The sequence below is a fragment of the Mustela lutreola genome, chromosome 4 (genome assembly GCF_030435805.1).
Source record: "Mustela lutreola isolate mMusLut2 chromosome 4, mMusLut2.pri, whole genome shotgun sequence".
In the NCBI taxonomy this organism is placed as follows: Eukaryota; Metazoa; Chordata; class Mammalia; order Carnivora; family Mustelidae; genus Mustela; species Mustela lutreola.
The window spans coordinates 117089928-117117450 of record NC_081293.1 but is presented as its reverse complement, the minus strand read 5'-3'; the positions used below and the strand labels follow the sequence as shown (position 1 = coordinate 117117450).

General features: G+C 38.7%; 2 protein-coding genes and 1 long non-coding RNA gene across 4 annotated transcripts in view; 2 read left to right on the top strand and 1 right to left on the bottom strand.

Annotated features, from left to right (window-relative positions):
* TMEM60 (transmembrane protein 60) overlaps nt 1–10409 on the top strand; it is a 216442-nt gene extending 206033 nt beyond the window's left edge. The window contains exon 4 of the mRNA XM_059170931.1: nt 9555–10409. Coding sequence (XP_059026914.1) covers nt 9555–9676 — 122 coding nt within the window. The 3' untranslated portion in view covers nt 9677–10409. The remainder of the gene's footprint in view (nt 1–9554) is intronic.
* Nucleotides 1–20647, bottom strand: part of PTPN12 (protein tyrosine phosphatase non-receptor type 12) — a 93528-nt gene extending 72881 nt beyond the window's left edge. For both annotated transcript variants that reach the window (XM_059170928.1, XM_059170929.1), the window contains exon 1: nt 20456–20647. In XM_059170928.1, the coding sequence (XP_059026911.1) occupies nt 20456–20554 (99 nt within the window). In that variant the 5' untranslated portion in view covers nt 20555–20647. The remainder of the gene's footprint in view (nt 1–20455) is intronic.
* Nucleotides 20648–21044: 397 nt separating this feature from the next.
* Nucleotides 21045–27523, top strand: part of LOC131829298 (uncharacterized) — a 73289-nt gene continuing 66810 nt past the window's right edge. Inside the window, exon 1 of the long non-coding RNA XR_009352812.1 lies at nt 21045–21464. This is a non-coding gene — a long non-coding RNA (uncharacterized LOC131829298). The remainder of the gene's footprint in view (nt 21465–27523) is intronic.

Here is a 27523-nt window from a genome sequence, read left to right as displayed (position 1 = left end):
AACAGCAGCACAACAATGGCAGCAGAGGGTAGAAATGGGAGAAGAAGGGATCTAAGGTTTAGAGAATGGAGAATAATAATAAGCCAAATCAACAGACCTGCAATCACTCCCTTCCCCAATTTCTTTTCCTTAAAATGACTATGGCAGGTTTACCTTTCAGGACAACTATTATGTACGATAGGATTTCACAAACATGGTAATTCTCCTACTGCTTTAAAAAGTAAAATAAAAATCTATTCTTACCTATTAAAAACTGCCTAAAACTCCCTTAGTATCTCCTATTTCTCAAAAAAATGCAAATTTATCATACCCTCTTCTCAGTGCTTTTGACAAGGTCACCCATGACTCCTAATTACCAAATCCACATTTAAATTCAAATTCTCTTTGAAAACCGTCAGTCCATTTGGCCTCCACACTAACCTCCAGATTCTGTTCCTAACTCTCTAGCAAGCACTGAGAATCTATCAACCTCAAGTAAACATGTATCTCTAATGCTCTGTATTCTTCTCTCTGTTATTCTTGGTATATATTCTCTTAGAAACGTCACCTTCTTCCATGAGTTCAGTAATTACCCATACACAAAAAAATTAAAGATCTGTAGGAGAAACCAGGACACTGATCTGAAATCTATGTTCATCTCAAACTCAATACATCTATAACAGAACTCAGTAGTACCCAACTCCTTATACCTTTCCTCCTGTATTTTCTATCTCAGCACTATCACTGTGTCCAACTTAGCTTACATGAGTTCTTCCTCACTTTCTTTTTTTTAAAGATTTTATTTATTTGACAGACAGAGATCACAAGCAGGCAGAGAGGCAAGCGGAGAGAGGAAGGGAAGCAGGCTCCCTGCTGAGCAGAGAGCCCGATACGGGGCTGGATCCCAGAACCCTGGGATCACGACCCAAGGCAGCGGAAAGCAGAATCTTAACCCACTGTGCCATCCAGGTGCCCCTCTTCCTCACTTTCTAATATGACCAAGTCTTGTGAATGCTATCTAGGAAATACCTTCCAAATTCATCCCTTTTCCTCATACTCACTGGCATTATCTTGAGGCCCTCCTGCTTCAACTAATGGAAAAGCTTTAAATGATCTCTTGTTCAGTCCTTAACTTTCTGCATTTTATTCTCCACACAGCAGCCACGGTGATCTGTTAAGGTTAACATCATACCTAAGAGTAAAATCCAAAGGTTCTCATCTTACAGTAAAAGCCATTCTTACAATGACCTACAAGAACCTAGACAGTTGGCCCTAACTCCCAACCCAACCACAAATATAGTACTTTCTTCATCACCTACTCTGCTCAAGCACAATGGCTTCCTTCAACACTCTTAACTCAGGTCCATGGGCACTTAATGCTGTCTCTCTCCTCCAAATAACTGCATTTCAAGCTTTGGTTCAATGTCCTAACCAGCTTTTCTAATAGTATCTCTTATACCTATCGTGATAGATTGATCATATTAAAAGCCTATTTTTCATCCTTCCTGTATCAAAATCATATGTGACTTTGCAGTTCTTTTGTTAAAAAGATGAAATCTACTTCCCCACTCCTTCAAGTGGAGATGGCACTGTAGCTTGCCTTGGTCAACAGAAAGTGATTAAAGTGACACTGTGCCAGTTCCAAGGCTAGATAGGTCTTGCCTATTTTTTCTCCTTACCTGTACCTCTGCAACAGCTGGTAACCTATTGGGGAACATGAAACATGTAGACAAGGGACAAGCAATCCTAGTCATCCCAGCCACAGCCAAGGTAGGTGGGTTGACAGCCAGCTAACCCCCAGAAACATGAATGAACCCAGTCAAGATCAGCAAAACTGCTTAGCTGACAACCAATAGCATGTAAAAATATTTAACATATGCTACTAAGGTTTGTGGTTGTTATACAACACTACTGTGGTAACAGATAACTGATAGATTCTACTCCTTTTACTCCTTGCTGTTTTACTAGTCCCATGGCACTTAATATCTGACCTAGTTACATTTACTTGCTTATTAGGTTATTCTCTGACTCTTGCCAACAGAATGTAAGTTCCATGAAGAGTTGTAGTCTTCAGCCTAGAATAAACCTGGCACACAGTAGGCATTCAGTAACTATTAAATAAAAAATTTAAAAAAGCATGATGATTTAATAAACCATCTGTACCTATGTATCTTTGTCAGGTATCTTTTTTTTTTTTAAGATTTTATTTATTGGGGCGCCTGAGTGGCTCAGTGGGTTAAAGCCTTTGCCTTCGGCTCAGATCAGGATCCCAGCATCATGGCATCAAGCCCCACATCAGGCTCTCTGCTCAGGGAGCCTGCTTCCCTTCCTCTACCTCTGCCAGCCTCTCTGCCTACTTGTGATCTCTGTCTATCAAAGAAATAAATAAAATCTGAAAAAAAAAAAAAGATTTTATTTATTTATTCAAGAGAAAGAGCATGCACGGGCAGGGGGGAGGGGCAGCAGGAGAGGCAGAAGCAGCACCCCACGGAGCATGGAGCCCATGGTGGGGCTTGATCGCAGGCCCCAGAGATTATGACTCCAGCCTAAGGCAGATGCTCAACTGACTGAGCCACCTAGGTGCAACTGTCAGGTATCTTTTTAACCTATGGAAGCCACTAAACTCAGACAGAGCTACTCTTTCAAACAATATTTCACAAAGTGTTAAAATCAAGACTTTTATAACATATGGTAATTTTACTTAACAAATATACTTTGTCATTAGTGAATTTTTTAAAAGATATTTATTTATTTATTTATTTATTTGACAGATAGAGATCACAAGTAGGCAGAGAGAGAGAAGGAAGCCAGCTCCCTGGGATCATGACCTGAGCTGAAGGCAGAGGCTTTAACCCACTGAGCCACCCAGGCACCCCTCATTAGTGAATATATTTTTTTTAATTTATGAATATTATTTGTATAGGCTTTATCTCATCCCATTCTAATTTTTATATGTATTTTATAATAATAAATTTCAGCATAGTTGTAGAAGTACATAATTTATAAATTAATAAAACTATATTAAGATGCATGCTTAAAAGTTTTTATTGTAACCAAAAGTTTAGAGATCATTGGCTTAGAGGATAAAGCCAAAACTCCCAAGTTACTATCAATGATATTGTCAGATAATCACATAAGATACATTATTTTTTTCTCTATCATCAAAGAGGTCCAAAAGAGAAAAAGAGCAAAGGGTTGCCTTTTCCCTTCACGTTTATTTCACTTCTCACTTAATGTCCTTAAACGTTCTTCATTTCTAACTATTATTTATTTAGAATAACATCTAACACTAAATTATGTCCTTTATTCATATTATTACTAATTCTTGAACTGCAAAATATTCCTGTTTTATAAGGAAACTCAGATTTAGAGTAGCTTAAATAACTTACTCAAAAATTACATAGATATGTAAGTAATGGCTAAATTTAATCCAGATAAAACTCTTGTGATCTACATTTGCTAGAGTATCCAATATAACAGCACCAGACACTCAAATTGCTAAAATCAAATATATCATAAAAATATGCTACTATTCTGTCTGGTGTTTTCTTTCATGACATCTACACATTCCTTCTTTGACCTTCTATGATTAAATTCCCTCCCACCAGTATCAAAGATTAGTTTTCTTAGTCACAACATATTTTAAAGATAAAAGTGACAATTTATATATCTATGTTAGAAATAAATTTTCTAAACCTTTAATGAGAAAAATAATAAATGGTGAGATAATTCTAGGGCATACTTGAAAATATTAGATATGGTGTAAACAATATACTGTTTGCAACCAGTATATGGCTTATAAATAATATAAAAACTAGCACATAATAGAGTGACAGAAAGTTAAGTGTATTGTTTAAGTATTCATCCTACACTTGTAGTTTAGATTAAGTTACATTTTCCAAAAATACTTTAAAAATAATCTGTCAGTCATCACAAGAATGTAGAGTATGAGAAAATAAGCAGTACTTTATTTTTCTTTAAGACTCTTTAGCAACATTAGAGTAATCCATATCACTATAGTCAGTTTTATAGGATTAGTAAGATTCTTTCTCATTTCTAAATATTCAAGTATTCTGTTATATTTCCCATTGCACATACCAGGGTTAAAAAATAGAAATTATGTTGCATCTGAGCCACTATTAGTGGAGAGAGACTTAAAGAGGTAGGTTAAAAAAAAAAAAAGTATAAATGCTGCTTCAACATCAAGATAAGGACTTTAAAGAAGAAAAAGATAGTGAACAGTGCTGAATGCTAAAGAGGCATCGACAAACATACTACTGTAAAGAATCTACTGGATGTGTCCAGGGGATGTGAGGCAACCATAGTAAATGCTATTTTGGCAAAATGGTAGACCTTGAAATCAAATTACAATGGGGGAGGTTAAAGGAATGAAGAAGAGGCTGAGGATGTGGAGTTAGCCAATGCTTACCTAATTCCTCAACCAAGAAAGGAAATAATAGTGCCTATGAATGTTGATTTTCACAAATACAAAATTTTTGTTTCAAGCTTTTGAACTATTAAAATACTCATCCTCCTTACTTTTCCACAAAATGAAAAGACTAAAGCATCTGGTATATTAAGCATTAAAACCACATTTTTCTTACTTTAATAATCTTCTCTATCCATATTACAAATTAAACAAGAAAAACTTTTTATTTTGAACATTTAATAATGCCAGTGAATAGGTTTAGCGTTAAGTGCTTGAACATACCCAGTTACTTCGGTTACAGAATCCTATTATTGATCTCCATCTACTCTATGTTCCTCCTTGGCATTTATGTATAATCTACTTACTATATTAAAAATAAAGAATTACAGAGATGCCTAGGTGACTCAATTGGTAGAGCCTGGGACTCCTGAGGTCAGGACTGTGAGTTCAAGACCCATGCTGGGAGTAGAGCTTATTTAAAAAAAAAAAAAAAAAAAAAAAGTAAAGAATTACAAACACTAGGCATAAATAACAGGAAATTTCTAAATTGCACAGTACATCCTGATCTATTTCTAACAGCCATTTCCAACACACATTAACAAATCTCAGGCACACACAGGTCAATTGTCAGAGTAGAGAAAAGGTGAGTAGACAAAGGTGGCAGAGAGAGGCACAAAGGCAAGCAGATACACAGGACAGGCACACTGACAATAAGGAAATATATTACAATACTTAATTTTTATATGATTGGTGAACTAAAGGAATTATAGATTTACTTTATTGATACACAATTATGAAGAAAATATACTGGTCTTTCAGACAGTGATATATTTCAGATTTATAGTCAAGGAGTCAACCAAGATGGACTAGACAGTACTTCAATAAAACTGACCTTCGGAACAGTATTTACTTATAAGAAGGTAATGTTCTGGTTCCACACTTTAACACTAAAAAAATGCAATTTAAATTTTAAATACCATAAATATGAAGCTTATAGACTATCTTAATTTTAGTTTCCACACGAACGAAAACTTGTCTAATGTTTAACATGTACCATGTATGTGAAATAATGCTCTACCAGAGCCAAAAGAATGTTCTCTCAAGTCGTAAGGACTCTTTACGCTTCTTTTTCCCTTCTCTGAAAGAAAGTGGGTAGAAGTTTATTTGGGGCCAAAACCTTAATAGTTAAGAAAAAAATTTTTTTCAGTTTTGCTTCAAGTATCTTTGTACTAGGTGCTCTTCAGACTGCCTGCCTAGTTAGTAAACTCTCATTCTCTTTCCCTAAGAAAAGTCCCTTCCCTTACATAAACTTGAACAAGCTCCCTACCTCCGTCACCTCACACAATACTCCTCTCACTGGCAAGTCGAATGATTCTTTCAGGGATGTGAAAATGAGATGCAGCAACGCTAGTCTTTCTGCTCTCTTACCCTAACCTGAAATAAAGTGAGTAAGATAGGTTAGACAGCAAAAGGATGCCTTTATCCAGAATATACAGTCCCAAACAGTGAAAGCCAAAATGCACAGAGAATAAAACAGGTGCAAAGAAACAAAGACAAGCATCCAAACAGCCCTCTAGACCCACAGAAACTGATAAATTATAGAAAGAGGGGCTGTGAAGAGAAAAGGCAAGATTAGAGAGAGCTCTCTATTTCTTGATTCCTGTCCTTCAAGCAGTATTGTATTACAACATTTTTTTTTCCCACTTACGCTAGTTTGGAAGTAGCCTGCAAACAAAAATCTATACCAATAAAGAATTGTTCTGTATTTCTCATGTCCTACTTTTTTTCATTGACCTTTTCCCTAAATAGTAAGAATGCAATTGTTGGCCTAGGAGACATCATGTCATAGAAAAAGCATCTGCTTTTATAACTTGGGACAAACTCAACTCTGCCAACTTCTAACTGTAAAACATGCAATAAGCTCCTTAATTTTTAAACAGTTTTAATGTTTCTTTTAACATCAAATGGTCTATAACTTATGAATAAATCCACTGTACATAATGGGAGGAGAAGGTATCCAGAAAAGCTATTCTCCACGTGTTTGTATCATGGACTCTAGAACTCCTTTCAGTTTCTCACTTTGATTCTGGTCCCAAATGTGTAGTCTCAAAACCTCTTGAGTTATCTTATGCAAAATTTGAGAGTTATCTTATGCAAAACTCACATCTGCTAAGAAATCCAAACTAAGCAAGAGGTCTATCACTATAAATAATATGTGTAGGTCCTAAAGAGTTTTTTTTAATGTAATTTTTTTACAGGGCACTTTTAACAGAAGCCAATGAAAAACCCTAAACTAATCATCTAAGAACTATATACACAGAGTACTATTTTATGTATCTGAGATAAAGTAAAACTACCAGATTTAATTAAGAATACTGATCATATGGTTGAACTCAGTTTTAAAGATCTTTCATACCAACCAAATCGTACACTGCAAGAATAAACAACTACACCATAATAATGAGACATCAGGGGCGCCTGGATGGCTCAGTGGGTTAAAGCCTCTGCCTCCGACTAGGGTCATGATCCCAGGGTCCTGGGATAGAGCCCTGCATCAGGCTCTCTGCTCAGCAGGGAGCCTGCTTCCTCTTCTCTCTCTGCCTGCTTCTCTGCCTACTTGTGATCTCTGTCTGTCAAATAAATAAATAAAATCTTTAAAAAAAAAAAATAGTAAGACATCAAAATACTCTTCACCAAAACATTCAGGGATGCAAAGGCCAACTTCACATTCATGTCATACTCAGCATTTAAGTTGTTCTCCCTTTGGAAATCTACTCTTATTTCAATATATGGGCTTTGCTTATTTTTTATTTATACTTTGCCACTCAGTTCCTCTCTTCTAAAACCCAAAATTCTTATCTCTATGTTTGTAAGCACTATTAGTTTTCCATATCTGAAATGCCTTTTATACTAGTCCATCTGACAAACTCTTCCTTCAAGAGTCAGCTCAAATGTGGTCTCCTTGCTGAAATAGTCCATATCCTCCCTCTAAGGATTAAATACTGAATACAATTCCACTGCAATAATAAGACCTTTTGAATTACTACTGAGTATCTTGTATATACTATGTTAGTGGCTTTACACACAAACTCTCTTGTTCTTGGTCTATCCAGGTAGGTATAATATCTACAATTTCCCCAGATAGCCTGCTTATAATCATAGCACAGCCAGGATAAAAATTCCTGTATGGCTCCAAACCTTGCTATCTGGAACCCAAGCCCCTTAAGAATATAAGAGCTATGAACCTTCTCTATCCCACCTCCCAAAATGGGCTTATACACAAAATATTATGTATGATTAGAAAAGGTTCAGACCCCCTGAATGTTATCCAATACCCCCCAGAAAAACTTCTTGCTGCTTCTCCCAAGTCTGTTCACAGTTGGTAAACTTAAGGAAAATGACTCCTGTTTTCAATTGCCAATTCTACAACACTACCGAGGGCGTAGTGGGCACTCCAGGAATATCTTATATATGAAGAGTGGATGGCAAGAATCATGGAAAAGGGACAGGGATACATTTTTGCATTCCTTCAGAGCTGTAAGGAAGGGTAGCTACTCAAATGTTGTTAAATAGCCTTTCAAATACAGATTGCATCTAAGAACAGTTATTATAAGAAATGTAATGTAGGGGCGCCTGGGTGGCTCAGTGGGTTAAGCCGCTGCCTTCGGCTCAGGTCATGATCTCAGGGTCCTGGGATCGAGTCCCGCATCGGGCTCTCTGCTCAGCAGGGAGCCTGCTTCCTCCTCTCTCTCTGCCTGCCTCTCTGCCTACTTGTGATCTCTCTCTGTCAAATAAATAAATAAAATCTTTAAAAAAAAAAAAAAAAAAAAGAAAGAAATGTAATGTAGCATATATCCCAAAGCCTCTGAGATTAATATGATCCACGTTCCACACTCTCTAGGAAAAACTCTGAGGGATGAACTACTTCTATCTGCCATAAATCAGTTCATAGTATAGTATTATGAAATGGAAACAAGACTTTTGTGTATTTCATAGAGAAGGAGATAATTGTCAGGGTTGGACTGCATGAATCTAAAAAATTATTTTAGAATTTAAAGAACCTAAGAATCTAAAAATACTACTGGTTAAAAATAAAATTAAAATAAAAATCCCAGGAAACACAAAACGTTGGAAGAGAAGTTCAACTACTTGGAAGAAACTTAGGGTCTTAAGGTGTAGGGTAACTGCGTACTACTGGACTTGTAGTAGGCAAGTCTTGAACTCAAATCTAATGCAAGGCTTTTCTCCATGACGTTAAAAATCAAATTTTACAATGGACGTATTATTACAGTACTGATTAACAGAGATATCATTACATGAGATATTACAATGGAGAAGTCCTTAAGATAAACTGGGCTAAAATATTTACCCTAGAAAGTGAGAATTAATTACATTTTTGCTTCTGAGTTCAAGGTAAACATAGTAAAGTCATTCTAAATTTTTGGTGGGTTTTTTTTTTTTTTTAAGATTTTGTTTATTCATTTGAGAAAGAGAGATACAGAGAGAGAGCATGTGTAGGGGGAGAGGCAGAGAGACAGAGGGAGAAACAGACTCTCCCCTGAGCTGGGAGCCTGACACAAGGCTTGATCCCAGGACTTGGAGATCATGTCTTGAACCAAAGGCAGACAGTTAACCCTCTGAGCCACCCAGGCGCCCCAATTTTTAGTGTTTTGATCTTCAAAGTACTGGTCAATAAGGAGAAATAGAAAAAGTATGTTTAATAGTACAACAACAGATAAGATTTCATTCATTCAGTGGGTATGCTCAAGGACAAGAAATAGCTTACTCTAGAGGTAAGGGGATATATACTACAGAGTACAGGAGTTTAATACTGCAAATGTAACATGAGACTATGTTAAGAAGACTCTGGAATGCCAAGCTAGGCATAGACTTTATCCTACTGGGCTGTGATTCTAAACTAGGGCAAACGTTACAAAATTGGGAGGACAAGAGAAATGGAAATTGGGAAGACAGCATATAATTACAGTTTGAAAATAAGCAGAGCTTGGATCTGATGCTCTGATTTGGCTTAGCCATTTAAAATTCTAATCATTTTAATGGTCTTCCAAGGGAGCCCTGAGTTGTTTTTGAACTTACATTTTTTGGATAAAAATAAAACCATGTCTCTTTCTTTCTTTTTTTGTAGGGTACACACTAGGCATGGAGCCTGATGTGGGGCTTGAACTCACAACCCCAAGATGGAAACCTGAGATGGGACCAAGAGTTATGAAGCTTAACCAAATGAGAACCCAGACACCCCAAAAATAAAACCCTGTTTCTGATACAGTACTAAATAAACATATGAAAGAAAACAAACTGAACATCAACACAGGGACTAAAATTCACATATCCTGACTTTACAATCAGTTTGCTTTCTATTATCCCACAGATGCCAACACTTGAAAATGGTATTTTAGGAAAGTGAGTATGATATGTGGAATGGATTGGATGAGGCAAGAAGAGAACAGCTACTGCTGTAATCACTCCCAAAACACCCACAAGTTACAAGATACTGCTATTTTTGAAGAAATGCCAGTAACAAGATATTTGGATTTTATTTTATTTTCAAGATTTATTTGTTTGTTTATTGGACATAGAGATAGAGAGAGCATAAGTAGGCAGGGCGGCAGGCAGAGGGAGAGGGAGAAAAAGGCTCTCCACTGAGCAGAGAGCTCAATGTGGGGTTCCAACCCAGGATCCTGGGATCATGACCTGAGCCAAAGGCAGCCACTTAACCGACTGAGCCACCCAGGTGTCCCATATCTGGATTTTACTAATGAAATCTAAAATCAAAAGTTAAAAGTAGGTATTTTAATAAAATTAATATTCTAAGATCATGTTCTCCAAGTAGGGTTCATGGGGTGGGGTGATATGTAAGCAGTTACTTTAAATGGTTCCCTGAATCCTAATGCATACCAAGCAGTTTCCAGAGAAAAATATGTACTATTTTACATATTTATGCAGAAGATATTACAATTAATAAAACCCTATTTATCTAAAAGTTTTCCTGAATGCAGCCTAGTACTTTATTCATATTTTCTTTTTCAGTGGATACTGAAAATACAACTACATTGTGTAAGCACACACCAAGTAAATACACATAGAAGGGGGAAAAGCAGTTCTCACGCTCATCTAAGAAGACAAGCCCCTTGGACCATTTGAAGAATCCATCTGAAGAATAAATCTGTCTTACGGTTTAAAGCCAACTACAACTTCTGCTCATGCAATGGCCATTAATGCCTATTAAGTGCCAGGCACTATATTAAGCAATGAGGATACAGAGATAATTAAGTCCCAGTTGCTAGCCCTGGAGGCTCTCAGTCTGGGGAAGTCAGAAATGTAAATGTTTATGAATCTAATGAACTGAGTGCTATAGAAACACAGAAGTGTTTAACATAAGAACAAGAAATTTTTAATCTATCTAAATGTTAATGTCTTACTTCCAAGTTTCAACCATCAAAAACCTTTTCCAAACTAAATGTCAAATATTGAAGGGAAAAAAGCTAACAGTATTCTAAAAGTAAATACATACAATAAAACATTCTTGAGAATTAACACTTTTAAATTTGTAGTATGCGGTCTCTGGTAAACCATGTGGGGAGAGTTACTTAAAAGTTTATTTCCAATTGCAAAGTTAGTTAGAATCAAAGTATGTTCGCTTGGGCATCCAGTCGCAAATCTAAAAACAGAAAATATTTCCTTATCACTCTAGGTTTGGAAGATATATTAAACATATAGCACCATTTATATAAACTTACTATTTAAAAAAAACCTACAAGCCAACCACAAGATACACTTCACCCCACTAGGATGGCTATAATCAAGAAGAAGACAAGGCTTAGTGAGGATGTAGAAAAATTGGTGGGAATGTAAAATTTGAACTCTAGTAGTTCCTCAAAATGTTCAACGGTTACCATGGCATTCATTAATGCTACTCCTGGATATATACCCAAAGAAAACATATATTCTAACAAAAATGTGTTCATAGTAGCATTTTTAAAAATACAAAATACTCTATTTTACGTATTATCATACAAAGAAAAGATTCTAAAAAGCGGAAACAACTCAAATGTCCATCAATGGATGAATGGATGAACAATATGTGGTATATCCATACAATGGAATACTATTTAGTCATAAAAAGAAATGAAGTATTTCTGATTCCAGCAACACATGGATGAACCTTGAAAATATTACATTAAGTCAAAGAACTCAGTCACAAAATGTCCATCAATGGATGAATGGATGAACAATATGTGGTATATCCATACAATGGAATACTATTTAGTCATAAAAAGAAATGAAGTATTTCTGATTCCAGCAACACATGGATGAACCTTGAAAATATTACATTAAGTCAAAGAACTCAGTCACAAAACAACACATATTGTATGATTCCATTTATATGAAGCAAATCTATAGAAGGTAGGTTAATAGTTACCTAGGGCTGGAGGGTAGGAAAGGAGGAAGAATGACTGCTACTGGGCATGGGGTGTCTTTTGGAATGATAAAAATTGACTATAATGATGACTGTAAAATTTTTTTAATATACTAAAAACTATTAAATTATACAGCTTAAATGAATAAATTTCATAGTAGGTGAACCTCTCATAAAAGCTGTTGCTGATTTTTAAAATACCTACAAGCCACAATATTAAACAGCTTAACATGAAAATTTTTATACTTATTTAGGCTGTGCAGCATAAAATCTTCCAGGTTTCCTGTCTTTCCTCCCTTCCTTTTTTCTAACATTTCAAATCCAAACTTTAAATAAACAATTTCAGGGGTCTCATTCAACCAAAAGACAAGTTCTTATTATCTATCTTTCAAAATTACATTTAAATAGCAATCATTTCACAAAAGAGGACATACACATAGTTAAGAAACATGGAAAATATTGTACCTATCTTTTCTTTAAAAAAAAAAAAAAAAAAAAGGCAGAGTGTGGGATGGGAGCTCTCCTTCAATCTGTCTTCCTCTAGCTTATACCATCTACTTTCAGAATGTTAAATGAAAATGTTAAGAATTTATACCCATTTTACCTATTTTTTCCTCAATTAACTATAATTTAGATTCTTCCCATATCACACCCAAACCACTTTTTGTGGTCACCAAATCACTCCTACTTGGCAAACGGAGTAGGGACATTCTCAACCTCACCTTACCAGTCTCAACCTCACCTTACCAGTCCTGATTTTGCTAACTACTCCTTTCCTGAAACTCTCCCGGGCTTTTCTGACATCCTCTGTGTTCCGTTTCCTCCTATCTGAGCACACTCTTTTTCAGTCACTGGCACCTCTTTTTCAGGCTGCTCTTTAAATGTTGCTGCTCTCCAGTCTAAAGCTGGTCACTCGTATGCTCGTCTGAATAAACTTATTCACTCCCATGCTTTCAACTACCTCTTACATGATTATATGACAACTTCCAAATATTTAACTACACCCTATCACAGCTCTCTTGAACTCTGCATTTGTACTCAGTATCTCAGGCACTTCAGTTTACCATTTAAAACTAAACTAATTCTCTTCTATCTTGAGATTTCCTCCAAACATCTTCTGCTTGGTCCCCTCTACTTCTTTCTCCTCCCATACTCCGAACCATACCAAATGGTATCTTCTAACTTGGGTGATAGTATACCAAACTAGGAACCGTGGAGACATACTGCAAATATTCCTTTCTCCATGACTACCCACATCTAGTGAGTCATTGAGACTTCTTTCTTAATCCTTATCAGATCGTACATACACTCTATATTCCACTGTCTTAGTTTAAGTTCAGGCCCTCATCTCACTTCTTCTATTTCAAATGCTTTCAAAATGCTCTCCTTAATCACTAATTCCATCCTTAATACTGCCACCAGAATCAACTTTCTACAACATGAATCTGTTGAATGACTGCTTACTCTTGTTAAAACATACAGTGGCTCTCCAGGGACCCACAGTACTGATTCTTAGCTTTTCTACTTGAACCTATGTGAATGATAAAAGTGAAGACTCATACTAAAGCAGGCTGAGGGGGGGGGGGGTGGTGAGTGGGGAGAGGTGGGGAAACACTGCTAGAATGTTCACTTACTATGTGTATTTTCTTAGCATCTGCCCGCTGGTCCAGGTGACTCAGAGTTGTAGTACAGAACTATTCAAAATTACTGGTATTGAACTATTGAATAAAATACAGCACAGATGGAAGAACTTTAACAATCTAACCCCTACCTAACTTTCTCAGCATCACCTTACCATGATGCAATAGCCCTTACCATGCATTACTTCACTGGTTCTCAAAGTATGACTCAGGGACAGCCCACCCCTTGACCATTTCAGCAAGTCCATGAAGTTAAAACTCTTTTCCTAGTAAGCCTAAGTTATGTTTCCTCACCTGCAAACACACAGAACCTTAACACAGTAATTTTTAAAAATTATGTTATGTTTCCTCCCTGCAAACACAGACCTTAACACAGTAATTTTTTTAAAATTTATTTATTTGACATAGAGAGATCACAAGTAGGCAGAGGCAGGCAAGAGAGCGAGGGGGAAGCCGGCTCCCTGCCAAGCAGAGAGTATGATGTGGGGCTCGATCCCAGGACCCTGAGATCATGACCTGGGCCGAAGGCAGAAGCTTTAACCTACTTAGCCACCCAGGCACCCCAACACAGTAATTTTTAGGAGTGCACAGTGTACACTATAGTGTACACTTAGGAGTGTACAGTGGAATTTTCTAGAGTATATGACATGTAATGCTATGTGAAATGTAACATTGCAACCATATGAATGAAGCAGATATGAGAATCCAGTTCTCTTCTATTAAGCCAGACAGTAAAGAAATTTGCAAAAATATAAAAATAATTCTTCTCACCAATTACTTTTTGTTTTGAAAAACAATTATTATACAGTTAATACAGAATGGGTTTATTATTATCTTCAAAAGGATTATTTTTTAAAATATTTGTTTTTAATTTATAGCACAACAAATAAATAACCTTTTTGGAGCCCTCAATAATTTTTAAGAATGTAAAGGACTCCTCAGACCAAAAGGTGTTAACTGCTGCGTTATAGCTGATTACCTACCACTCCCCTAAACATGTTCAACTTTGTTGTTTTTAAAGATTTGAGAGAGAGAGAGAGAATGTGAGTGTGTGTGTGTATGTGTGTGTGTGCTCACAAAAGTATGCACGTGGAGGGAGGGGCAGAGGGAAAGAATTTCCAGTGGACTCCATGCTGAGCCTAACATGGGCCTCATCCCTGGACCCATAAGATTATGTCCTGAGCCAAAACCAAGAGTTCAACATTCAACCAACTGAGCCGCCAAGGTGCCCCAAACAAGTTCAACTTTAAAACCTCCACCCTCTGCATAGTGATGCATCTTCTACCACAACCCTAGTCCTAGCCAGGTCCCAAAGAACCTCAGAGGTATCCTGGAGAAACAGAATAAAAAGAACAGTTTTGGGGGTGCCTGTCTGGCTCAGTTGGAGGAAAATGTGACTCTTAGTATCCAGGACATGACTTGGAGCCCCATGCTGGTTATAAACATTAGTAAAATAAATAAACTTTAAAAAAAGAATAGAGGTTTTAGAGTCCAGAGTGCTAACCATTACACCATGGAACCCCACAAGAATAGAGGTTTTAAAGTCAAGCGGAGGGGTGCCTGGGTGGCTCAGTGGGTTAAAGCCTCTGCCTTCGGCTCTAGTCGTGATCCCGGGGATTGTGGAATCGAGTCCCATGTCGGGCTCTCTGCTCTGCGAGGAACCAGCTTTCACCTCTCTCTCTTTGCCTGCCTCTCTGCCTACTTAATGATCTCTGTCTGTCAAATAAATAAATAAATAAATAAATCTTTAAAGTCAAGCTGAATACTTAACTCCTCAGAGTGTGAATTTCTTCTCTACTTAAAATAATTTGTAAAGTCACTAACATTAGTGTAGTGAAAATAAAAACCATCTAACAATTATTTAATCATAACAAAGCAGAATGGTTGTTTTGAATAGTTCTGTCAGGATTACTATTTGTAGAACAGATGGTTCTATATAATAATCCCTTGAAATGGATAACTTCTATGTTAGTTCTTGGCTATCACTGATAAATTAAGTTCAGATTATTTTAAAACATCAAAATTATTTTAAATACCATTTTAACTTAGGATGCATCACTTGCTATTATACCTCAGTTAAACCTTAGAAAAATGTCCTTATATACTCTCCTCCCAATATTTCACAAAAAAGTACTAGAATTCACACCTCTACTGCATCCTGTTTTTTAAATACTCCACTGAATTCACTCATTATATTTTTGTTTTCACCTTCAGAAAAGGAGAGAGAACTGGTTTTTAAGCTCAAACTGCTATATTTGCTTGTAGCTTAAGTGTCATCTTTTATGATTTTTTTAAATACCCAAGTATTAAATGTAAATTAGATAAATTTTATTTTATTTTTATTTATTTTTTAAAGATTTTATTTTTATTTGTTTGACAGACATATCACAGGTAGACAGAGAGGCAGGCAGAGAGAGAGGAAGGGAAGCAGGCTCCCTGCTGAGCAGAGAGCCCGATGCGGGGCTCCATCCCAGGACCCTGAGATCATGACCTGAGCCGAAGGCAGAGGCTTAACCCACTGAGCCACCCAGGCGCCCCCCCCCCACTTTTTTAAAGATTTTATTTTTATTTATTTGACAGACAGAGATCACAGGTAGACAGAGAGGCAGGCAGAGAGAGAGGAAGGGAAGCAGTAAATTAGATAAATTTTAGTCTGATCAAAAGAAATCTACTTCTTGCTTCAATGCTTTTGACATTATAAATCTTACTTTATTTACTTACTTATTTTTAAGTTAGCTCCAATGAATAGCATGGAGCTGGGGGAATGGGGGCTACTGAACTTACGACCTTGACATCAAGACCTGAACTGAGATCAAGAGTTGGCCACCTAGGGCGCCTGGGTGGCTCGGTGGGTTAAAGCCTCTGTCTTCAGCTCAGGTCGTATTCCCAGGGTCCTGGGATCAAGCACCTCACTGGGCTTTCTGCTCAGCAGGGAGCCTGCTTCCCTTCCTCTCTCTCTGCCTGCTTCTCTGCGTGCTTGTGAACTCTGTCTTTCAAATAAAAATAAATAAAATCTTAAAAAAAAAAAACAAAAGAGTTGGCCACCTAACCAAATTAGCCAGCCAGGTGCCTCTTGACATTATAAAGCTTTAAAAAGCACAAGAGAATGACTGAAAACAAAAGCCCAGATACCTCTTGCCTTCTATGTCCAATTATCTGTAACTGACTACATAAATCAGCTGTATAGGTCTATACAGACCTTAGTACAAAAATGTGTTAGATGATGACCATCAATATGAGTCCCATACCTCAGCCCTGTGAAGTATGTTGCATTTTTATTCTTTAAAATGCGAGACAAATCATTCTTCCTATTTTCTTCTAAGTGGCCTGCCCAAGGTCAAACAGCTGGACAATGAAAGAGATGGGATAAAATCCAGGTTTTCCAAACATGAATACATACCACTCTACCATCTACATTTGCTTGTCATGATCACTGTCTGCCATCTTGCAAAAAAGACTTAAAATCAAGATAGTTGAAACTGAGTTCTGGATCTGCCATAAATCAGATGTTTAACCTTCAACATGTAAGAATCATCTTGGTGCTGTAGTTTACACCATCTCAGTATCTCAGTTTTCTCTTCTTTAGGGGTGGGCTGGGGAGTACACAACACACCAAGGCCCAGAACAGACAACTCGAAAAATAGCTAATGACAAGTAGAAAATTCTCTATCCTTACTAGTCATCAAAAAAATTCAAATTAATAAAAGATACCATTTCCCAACCATCCAATTATCAAAGATCAAGATAATTAAATGAACACTCATGCATTACTGACATTGTATAAACTGATACAACTTCTTCAAAAAGTTATTTATAAACCTGTATTAAATGTTTATATGCTTTAACTTCCACTATTGGAAGATATCTTATGCAACAATCCAAAATAAGGAAGTTTTACGATAAATGTTCAATAGAGAATTATAATATGTAATAGAAAATAAATTGCCTAAACATTCAACCACAAGGAAATGGTTAAGCTGTAAAATAGTTGCCAAGTAAAATATTATACAGCCACTGAAATGATTTTTACAAATGAAAAACGCTTTTCAAAATGTTAAGTTGGGAAAAAACCCAACAGTATAAAATGAAATATATAGCATGGTCATACAGATGCATTAAAAACATTAACAGAGGGGCACCTGGGTGGCTCAGTGGGTTAAAGCCTCTGCCTTCGGCTCAGGTCATGATCCCAAGGTCCTGGGATGGAGCCCCACATTGGGCTCTCTGCTCAAGAGGGAGCCAGCTTCCTCCTTTCTCTCACTGCCTCTCTGCCTACTTGTAATCTCTGTCAGATAAATAAATAAAATCTTTTTAAAAAAATAATAAAAAAAAATAAAATAAAAACATTAACAAAGACCACCTTTGGGTGATGGGACTGGGAAGGCTGGATACAACAATGGGAAGAACACAGTCTGGATGTCCACCCCACTTTCTTAAGAGTAAGGCATTATTAATTATCATTCTATAATCTCCAAATTTGAAATAATGAACACTAGTACTTCATAATTGAATAGAATTATAGTAGCTAGATTATTTCTAAGGCTCAGTTCTAGAATGCTAAAATTTAAAAATGCATTTTTGATCCACATAACAATTTAAAAATAACAGAACACTTAAAATTATTAGCTGATCTTCTACTCTCTTTCCATGGCAGAGGGAACATGGTTTCCCTCCAGCCTTCTACTCAAGGGAAAAAAGCAGCACCATCTATCAGTCTTAATTATAGCTATTGCTTATCAAGTCATGGAATAAAAAAAGCAAGCACTATAAAAGAATAGCCTTAGTCATCAAATCTCGAATGTGGAATCACCTAGCTATCCCTAAGTATTATGGAAGAAAAAAGTAACTCTTTCAGTCCTTCAGAAACGAAATCTCCAATAGGAATCCCTGATTCATCCCCAAAGCATGAACCCCAAGGCTACTTCCCCAGTACAGAAGTTCAGAGACTGGGCACCTGTCCTGATGGCCTTCATCACCAAACAATGCTCTTTCCTGACAGGATATGCCCAGGGATAACAAGATGACTAGCAAGCAAACTAGAAGTGACCAAGGACCACACCACCTCTTCTTCGAAAATAAGACTGTAAACTAATTTTAAGCTTTTAAACTATCCTAAGTAAATATTTTCTATTTGCTTAAAAGTAGCGAAAAGGGGACTCCATCCAATTACTGTTAAGTGACTATCCAAAAGATACCAACACAATAAAAATTCTCACTATTAAGAAGAGAAAATGTCCTTTTTTCTTTACCTTCCACAGATCAAAAATTGTTTTTTCAAAAATACATAGACTAAATATCAACAGAAAATGTTTAAAATATGGCATAGATTGTTTTATCTATATTTTTCCACTTTCAAAAGATTTGAAATCTTACTCCTATCCTCTATTATTGGTCTAGGAAGGCGGGAATCACAAAAGCTCAACAATATTATAATTTTGTATAAGGTCAATGATCTATTTTATATGCAGTTAATAATTTTAATGCTAAAACTTTACTAGATCCTACCTAGTCTCTTTAAAATGTGAGAAAGTATTTCAGTGCTAAAAGTCATTTCACCTGCACCTTGTAAACAATTAAACTGTACTTTGAAACAAAAACTAGCCAATGTTTGCTGCTCATTCATTTTTATAGACATTAACTGTGTGTCCTTTTTACAGTCAAGAATTTCGGAGTTAAGTGATTACTCTTGGAGGTGTATCTTGTCCAGGAGCAAAATTTTCCCCAGCTTATTTCCCATTCCCAAACCCCGCCAAGGCTAAGGAGCAACCACTTCCCAAAGTCCCACTTCCTTTTCCATTCCCCAGACCTCCAGAGTTTCCAACGCCCCAGTCTTGCGCAATATCCGTAGGAGCAGCAGCCGCAACCACCGCCTCCTAAGCCGAGAAACAACCCTAAAGGGAACATTGTCCAGCAGAAAAATAAAAGGTGGGGGGGCAATGTAGGAAGTCGACTTCTGGTCCCACGCCTTTGGATCTGACCCCCTCATAAGTGATGTATCTAGAGCAATTTCACGAACAAGACTGTTAACCTCCCCTACAGCCTGCCTGCCCAAGTAGAGGGCGGAAAGGGGGGGCGGGGGGGCTGAAAAGGTTATCTCCCGGTTCAGGGCTTCGGCCCGTTTCGTTGCCTCCGCCCCACCAGGACTATTGTTCCCAAGTTCCCCACCCCCACCCCGGATAGGAAGTGATAGTCACATCCCCTCCGCCTTCCACAATATCCCCTAGGGAGTCCGAAGTAGGCTTCCTTCAGGATAACCAACCCCTTCACACACACACTACTTACCCCTCTAACCTAAAGTCACCATGACTCCAACGCCATCTCAAACCTGAGTCTCAAGAGACAAGAGATGGGACGAGGGCAAATGGAACTGGGCAAGCCACGGGATTCCCTACGGACAATCCTTTCCCAAGCCTTGGAGATAATAACTGCGAACCCCAAAACGGCAGAACTCCTACCCTGCCCACTTCTGAGACCAGCCTGAGCAAAGGGACCCCACGGTTAATGCTAACCTCAACACCCACGTTCCTCCATCAGCCGCGATCTGCTCTCGGACACCTTGCCTCGACCCTACAAGGAGGGGCATGCTGGATGAGGAGTGGGGGGTGGAGAGACGAATCCCCCAGCCCTGGGTCTGCACCTCAGTCTCCTCCGGCTCCCGGCCCGAGAAACAATAGGTGGTCGCGGGCGGCAGTGCACAGTGCGGGCTCGGCCGGGGCCGCTCCCTTCGCGCCCTGGCAGCCCGCGGACGGGGCCGCGAAAGCGTGAGGGGAGGAAAGAAGGCCGAGGGACGGAGGCGGTCTCACCTCCCGCCGGCCTCCGAGACCACCCGGCCCTAGGAGTCGGTGCGCGCCTCCTCCGCCCCTCTCCTCGCAGCCGCACACAAAGCGCTGGCGGCCCGGGCCGGACGGGCGCGGCGGTGGTGGGCTCCGGTGCCGGCGAGAGCAGGCGACAGCAAGGGGAACGACTCACCATGAAGTCCCGGGCGAAGTTGTCCTCCCCATTGTGGTCCGGACTCTTCATGGCCTGGACCCTCTGGATAAATTTCCTCAGGATCTCCACTTGCTCCATCCTCCCGCGTCCCCCCGGCTGCGGTGGCTGGCCCCCCCGCCGCCGCCCGCCCGCCCGGCGCAGAGCCCGCTCAGTCTTCCCCAGCTCGCTTCCCCAGCCCTTCCCCTCCCTCTCGACCCCCGCCAAGCCTCGCCGCTCCCTGCTCCTCCCCACCGCCTAAGGCGGCGGCAGCGGCGGCCCCAGCCCGGCTCCCGACCCCACAACTTCCAGGAGCAGCCGCCGTTCTCCCACAGTACGAGGCGAGCCGCTGCGGCTAGCGCCAGCCCCAACCCCCAGCTTGCTCCATCCTCCTTCCCCGCCCTCCTCCTCTTTCGTTGGAGACGCCGCCACCGCCTCAGGAACAAGGCTCTCCGCTCGCCCTGCCCCCCCTTCCCGGTTCCTCCTTCACCCCCCTCCCTCCTAGCAGCCGCAGCCGCCTCTCCCCACGGGCGCGGCCCCGCCGCCACCCAGACGCGCGGCCCCGTGCTGTGGCTCCGCCCCAGGCGCTGGGACGCCCGATCCGCCCCCGTCCACCTCGCCTCTGGACCACTCCCCCAAGCCCGCCCCGCTGGTTCCAGCCCCTCTCGGAGTGGCTGGAAGACTCTTAATTGTCGGCTGGGAGACTTGACTCTACTTCCGGGGCGTGGTCTCGGTCGAGCTGTATGTAAATTTGAGGAAGTCTGGAAGGAGGGAATTTGCCTCTGAGCAGGGTAAACCCTAGTCAGTCGCATAAGATTTTAGTTGGAACTTGCGGGCTCCAGGCCTACTAGTGGGAAAAGCGTATTTTTAGAGTGCTTCCGCCCCGCCCACGGCTGTGGGCTGGGACTACAAGTCCCCGCCCGCGGGAATCCAGGAGTGGGGGCTGGAGAGGGCGGCGGTGGGATGGAGAGGCATGCTGGGAACTGTAGTGTCACCTCCGCGTTCACAGCAGGTATGTCTTCATCTTACTAGTGGTTTGGTGACTGTTGACGGCGGTTACACCTTGCCACTTTAGGGAATGGCTAAGACCGAGAGAAATGAAACGTTTCTTGAGTGAAAGGACTTTGCAAATCCGTCGAAACCCTGACGAGTGAGCACCTGAGATTTGGAGTCCATCCTAACACCTACCACGCAGGAGGCGAGGGCTCAGTGTTTGCTGAATGAAAGGGAATTTGTGGTCCTGCGCTTAGATTCGCAGCCCTTCAAAAGTGGTTAGGAGACGTTTCTCCATAGAATGTATAAATCTTTATACATCTTGGCAAGTCTTGTAGTAATCAGAGAATATCTGTTTTAGTCTAATTCACTATTTTACAAAGAAAACAATTTGTCTAGTCCCCTCAGCATATTCATAGCAATGCCAAAACTAGAACTCAAATCTTGTTGCTTTCAGTACAACACTTTATATTGCCTCTTACTTAGGAAGATAAACATGTCGTAATGTGGCAGAAGTGAAGGATTTGATCCGTGGAATTCTTTTAGTCCCTATACCCGCAGAAAACATTTTTTACGGATAAGCTTAGGGAATTTGGTTAAATAGGAACCATATAGTGCTAGCCCCCTCTTCCCAAATGAATGTTTAGAACCACTATGAAATTTAATGATAAATTCCATGACGAAAACAGGTAGACACAGTTTTTTTTTTCTCTTAGTTTCAGAGAACAATATTTCTCTTTAAAATAATAACTAATGTGTACCGATCCAGTGCCCCATTCCAAAATGCATATTTTGAAATATGCATTTCCAAATGTGCCCTTCTAAATCGTATGCATTTATATGTTGTACGTGCATATAAAAAGATACAGTTTTGTTCTGTATTTAAAAATTCACTTAGAGGAATAGTTCAGTTTCTAAAGTAAGCTTTATTTGAAGACAGGGTATTTTACTTTAATCAGATACTGAGACTCAGTTTTCACTGGATATAAGAAAAGGTCAGGATCTGGGCTTACTCACCTACTAAGACAGCTCACTATAGGTAACCCTTTTCTCCTGGAACTCGGGAAGAAATTAGACTCTAAGCAACAAAATGGACAGATGATCAGGAGTGCCTGTACTTTTGATATCTCAAAAGATTGAACAAACCAGAGGGTGATAAAGACTGTATGCTAGACAAGTTGTCTAACAGTCAGGACAGTCTGATGGAAAGAGTTACTTGTTTTGAGTTATTGAGTCTCATTCTAGCTAGTGTTTTTGGCGTATTTTTACTTTTCCTCTTACTGGTAATTTTCCCTCTGTTTCTTGTAAAACATGAAGGTTTTTTGAGTTCTTAACAGCTACCTTTGGCATCTGATAAAGGTTAGGGAAAACAAATGTAAAGTATCCTTATGTATTACAACTCTTTTGCCAATGCTTTCCTCATTTTAGTATACTTAGGTAACATTTCGACCAACAGATAATTTTTGAGCACCTCAGAATATGAGGGGTTGTGCTGTGTGTGTGAGAGCGATACAAAAATGTTTTAGGGATGGCTTCTTACAGTTTATAGCCTGGTTCAGGAGACAGGAAAACAATAGACTTAGTTATATCGTGAGTTACTAAATACCAAATGAGTGATACAGATGTTGAGTGGTTTAACAATTCCGAGAAGAGAGAATTGTGAACTGGTTAGCACATACTGTGGTCACAGGGGACCATGAAGGACATGTGAAATTGGGTTTGAACAGAAAGAACTCCCAGGTAAAAGAAGTGTTGAAACAAAAAACATGAAGACAGCAAAGCAGAAGTTTGAATCAGAACTTTTATATGTGTGTGAAGATACTAAAGTAGATAGGGATTGGACTCTGGAGAGCATTAAATGCCTGGTTAGGGGTACCTGGGTGGCTCAGTTGTTAAGTGGCTGCTTTCCGCTTAGGTTGTGATCCCAAGAAGCCTGCTTCTCACTCTCCTACTACCCCTGCCTGTGTTCCCTTTCTCCCTGTGTCTTTCTCTATCAAATAAATAAATACAGTCTTTAAAAAATGAATGAATGAATGAATGCCTGTTTAATGATTTGGACTTCATATTGTCAGTGGAAGCCACCAAAGATTTTTGAGAATAGAAGGAAAAATTAGGAAAATAATAATCTGGCATTTTTGGATAAATTGTGACTTAATAAGGGGAGAGAATGGAAAGAGGTATGAGCCGCCAATATTTGAAGCAACAAAAGCTATAACTAAGGTCATAGCTCTGCAATTACAAAGACATAGATAGATAGATAGACAGGGAAAGAACTTACAGAACTAGGTGACTGACTGACTGACCTAGTGGACAAGAAAGAAGGTAGAATTAAAAAGGATTGAAATTACCAGATTGGAAGAGATCAGAAAGTTTGACGGAACACAGGGCTATGCTTGGTTTGGGCAAATGGGAACTTTCATGAACAAATGGTGAGAGAAATCTGTTGGAAGGAGTCTGGCCATAAATGTACAAAAATGGAAACATCATGCGTGTTTTGGCTGAAAATTTTATAGATATTATTTACAACTGTATATGCAAACATATATGTTTATTGCAGCCTTATTTGTAATGGCAAGAGTAGAAACAACGTGTTTGCATATCAAAAGGCACTCGTTAAAAAACAAAATCACACACCTATAATTAAGGTTTTCTAAAAAAAGTTTTTATTATTTATTTGTTTGACAGAGAGAGAGAGAAGGAGCACAAGCAGGGGGAGCCACAGGCAGAGGGAGAGGGAGAAGCAGGACCCCCACTGAGCAGGGCACCCAATACAGGGCTCAGTCCCAGGACCCTGGGATCATGACCTGATCCAAAGGCAGCCACTTAACTGACTGAGCCACCTAGATGCCCCTAATTAATTTTTGAAGCCATTCAAAATCTGAAAAAAAAAAAAAAATCTATATTGATGTGGAATACGTCCCAAGATCTACTTACTGAATGAGAAAAGCTAGGCATTGTGTTTATGGTATTCTTACTTTTATGTAAAATGGAATGTGGATAAAATGCTTGAACACAGAGTTTTTCTGAAGGATATTTCAAAAACTGTTAGCTGTATTTGCCTTTAGGAAGTCCTTGACAATCTTGGGTAGAAAGGAGACCGTTTCCAATGTGTATACCCTTTTATATTCTAAATACCTTTCTGTGTATGCATTACTTTTCCAACAAAATTAAATCTGTTCAGATTTTTTTAGACTTCAATCTAGGTGATAGGAAGAATGACAGTATCTTTAATAAAAACACCCAAATGAAGAAAATGGAAGCAGATCTTACTTAGGAGATTTTTTTTAAATGGCCCAGGCTAAGTTTCGGAATGCCGACCTTTTTAACACACAGTTCTCAAGAACCGACCACCTCATTCTCAGCCACAGCTGCACTTGACCCACATTAACCAATCCATGTAAACTGGCCAGCAGCAACCTGTGATCTGGTTAGTTCTCACTGTTCAGAATCTAAACTTAGAAACCTAGGGAGAATAAGCCATTAAACAGCAAGGGCAGAAGCTGAATGACATGGGATGCAATTAGGTAGAGCAGGCCTTGTAAGAAGAGAAATTATACAGAATCTGGTTAGTCACAAAAGGGACATTAAGCAAGCATGTAGAGATAGGTAGAGATGTCACGATATGACCCTTGCAGCCATGAGAGAGATGGGGCGATTTCCTGGGACAACTTGACTGACGAGGACTTTTCAGGACAGGTTTGGTTGGCATTTATTCCATAAGTAAGTTCGCTTTTCCTGAAACAGAATAGGGCAAGAATAAAGAGCCTGGGCTCTGAAGTAAGAGAGAGGAAGTTTCAAACGCCCACTCCATTTCTTGCCCGGTGTGTCACTTCAGCTCAAGCCTTGGTTTCGTCTTCCAGGAAAGTGTGTTGCAGAATTAATGTAACAGACATCACCCTTGCTCCCAGAAAACACAAAATAAGAACCAGTTAAACAAACAAGCAATGAATGCTTTCTGGACCTTTTACTTTTTTTTAACTTCCTATCTCTTCTTTAGGCTCTTGCCCTACTCACTAGCCACCTTCACTCTGGGTAAAGACCTGAGGGATGAAAAGAAAGCCAAAATACCAGTTTCAAAATTTATCTTCTTAGTACATTTGTGAGGGTTGGAGTGAGAGTTTGAAACCAATAATTCAGAACGGGTTTCAGAATTATCTACCTGTTTAATATTCACGATATCCCTTTCCCCTCTTACTCAGGTAAAAGTAATGCTTTATGTCTGTGTAGAAATTCTAACTTTTAGAGTATTTTTACTACTATTTTCTCATGAAAACTACCTTTGTTATAGCTTGTGTGGCCTTACAGCTCTTTGTGAGTTCTGTTTTGTTCTTTTTAACAACTCTGGGAGGTAATTTGGCATCATTGTCCTCATTAATAGATGAAAAACTAAATAAAACATGGGAGTGAACATGACTAGCTCAGTTGAAAAAAAAAAAAAAAAGTCAGACACGTATCCAGAACCCATAGGTCCTGAGTTTCCAGCTTATTGCATAAACCACTGAGTCACAATGCTTCAATACCTGGTGTCATTTAAGTGAAACTACAGATGAGGATTCACATCATTCCTGAGATTCTCCCAAAGTAGCACTTCTAATATTAAGTTGTCATTAGAAACATCCCTCAGTCGTCTGTACTAAAGTACTCCTAACTAGGAAGTTATGGGAGAGTAAATAAGAAAGAAGGGAGGAAAATTCTTTTCTAATTTATTCTTGGTATCCCTTACTCCCTCATTCCTAGACCTGTTCACAGCAAAAAAGCTGTTGACCATTTTTAGTCTGTGAGTTTATTTTTGAGGTATGTAGTCCCATAGATGGGGAACCGGGGAAAATAACAGTATAACTTTTTAGTCTAGTATGGCATAACAGTTTTAGAAGACATAAAAATGGAGAGAAGTTTGGAAAGGATGATATTTCTTTAATATTTAATATGTATTCCTAAAACTAATATTTCAGAGCCTTTTGACATAATCCTCCCCATTTATTCTCAACTCTGTCCTAAAGTAGGTAAGTCAAGTATGATTATCTCCTTCTTTCTTTATGCATTAGAATGCTACTGGGAATAATAATGCCAAGCTTAAAAGAATTAAATGATCTGCCCAAGGTCATATAGATGGCAGAACTGGAACCAAAATCCAAGTGACTCTCTACTCAATGAAAATTTTCCAGTGTTATATAACAAAGGTCAAATAATGTCATAATATATACTAACTGCAGGTGAATGCAGTAATTAAATCTACCTTCTTAACTTTTTTATCTCATATTTCTTATATGGTTTCATTTAAAATTCAAAGAAAAATTAAAATTTTATAAAAAATTTCAAAGTTAGGAAGTATCTTAGCATCTAATTAGTGATCCTTCAACATAATGACATTTACTTTCTGTATTCAGGAATGGATCATTTACAAGGGCTGTGAAATATGATTGTACCATATAAAGTCCATCCAGTGTATTGATTGGACTAAGACCCAATTATCAACAGAAAGCCCCAAAACAAAACAAGCAAAAATTCCTTCAGTTCAGTGATTGCTAATATTTTAGATTAAAGATAAATTGTAGACAGAGACAAATACTGAACGGTCTCACTTATATGTAGACTTTAAAAAAGAAAAAAAGAAACCAAGCCCATAGAAAAAAGGATCAGACTTTTGGTTACTAGAGGCAGATGGTGAGGGAAAAAGGGATTTGGATGGGGATGATCAAAGAGTACAAACTTCCACTTAATAAGATTAAATAAGTATGAGGGATGTGATATGCAACATGATAATTATAGTTAAACTGCTGTATAATATATAGGAAAGTTAAGAGTGTAAATCCTGGGAGTTCATTTCCCAAGGAGAAAGCTTTTATTTTTCTTATCTTACATGAGGTAATGAAGGTTAGTTGAACTTATTATGGTAATCATTTCACAATATATATAAATCAGCTCATCATGATGTATGCATTAAACTTATATAGAGATGTATGCCAATTATTTCTCAGTGAAATTAGAAAAAACATAAATTGTGATTCCATTTATGTAAGGTAATTGAAACATTCAAATTCATAGAAATATTAAGTGGAATGGTGATTACTAGGGGCT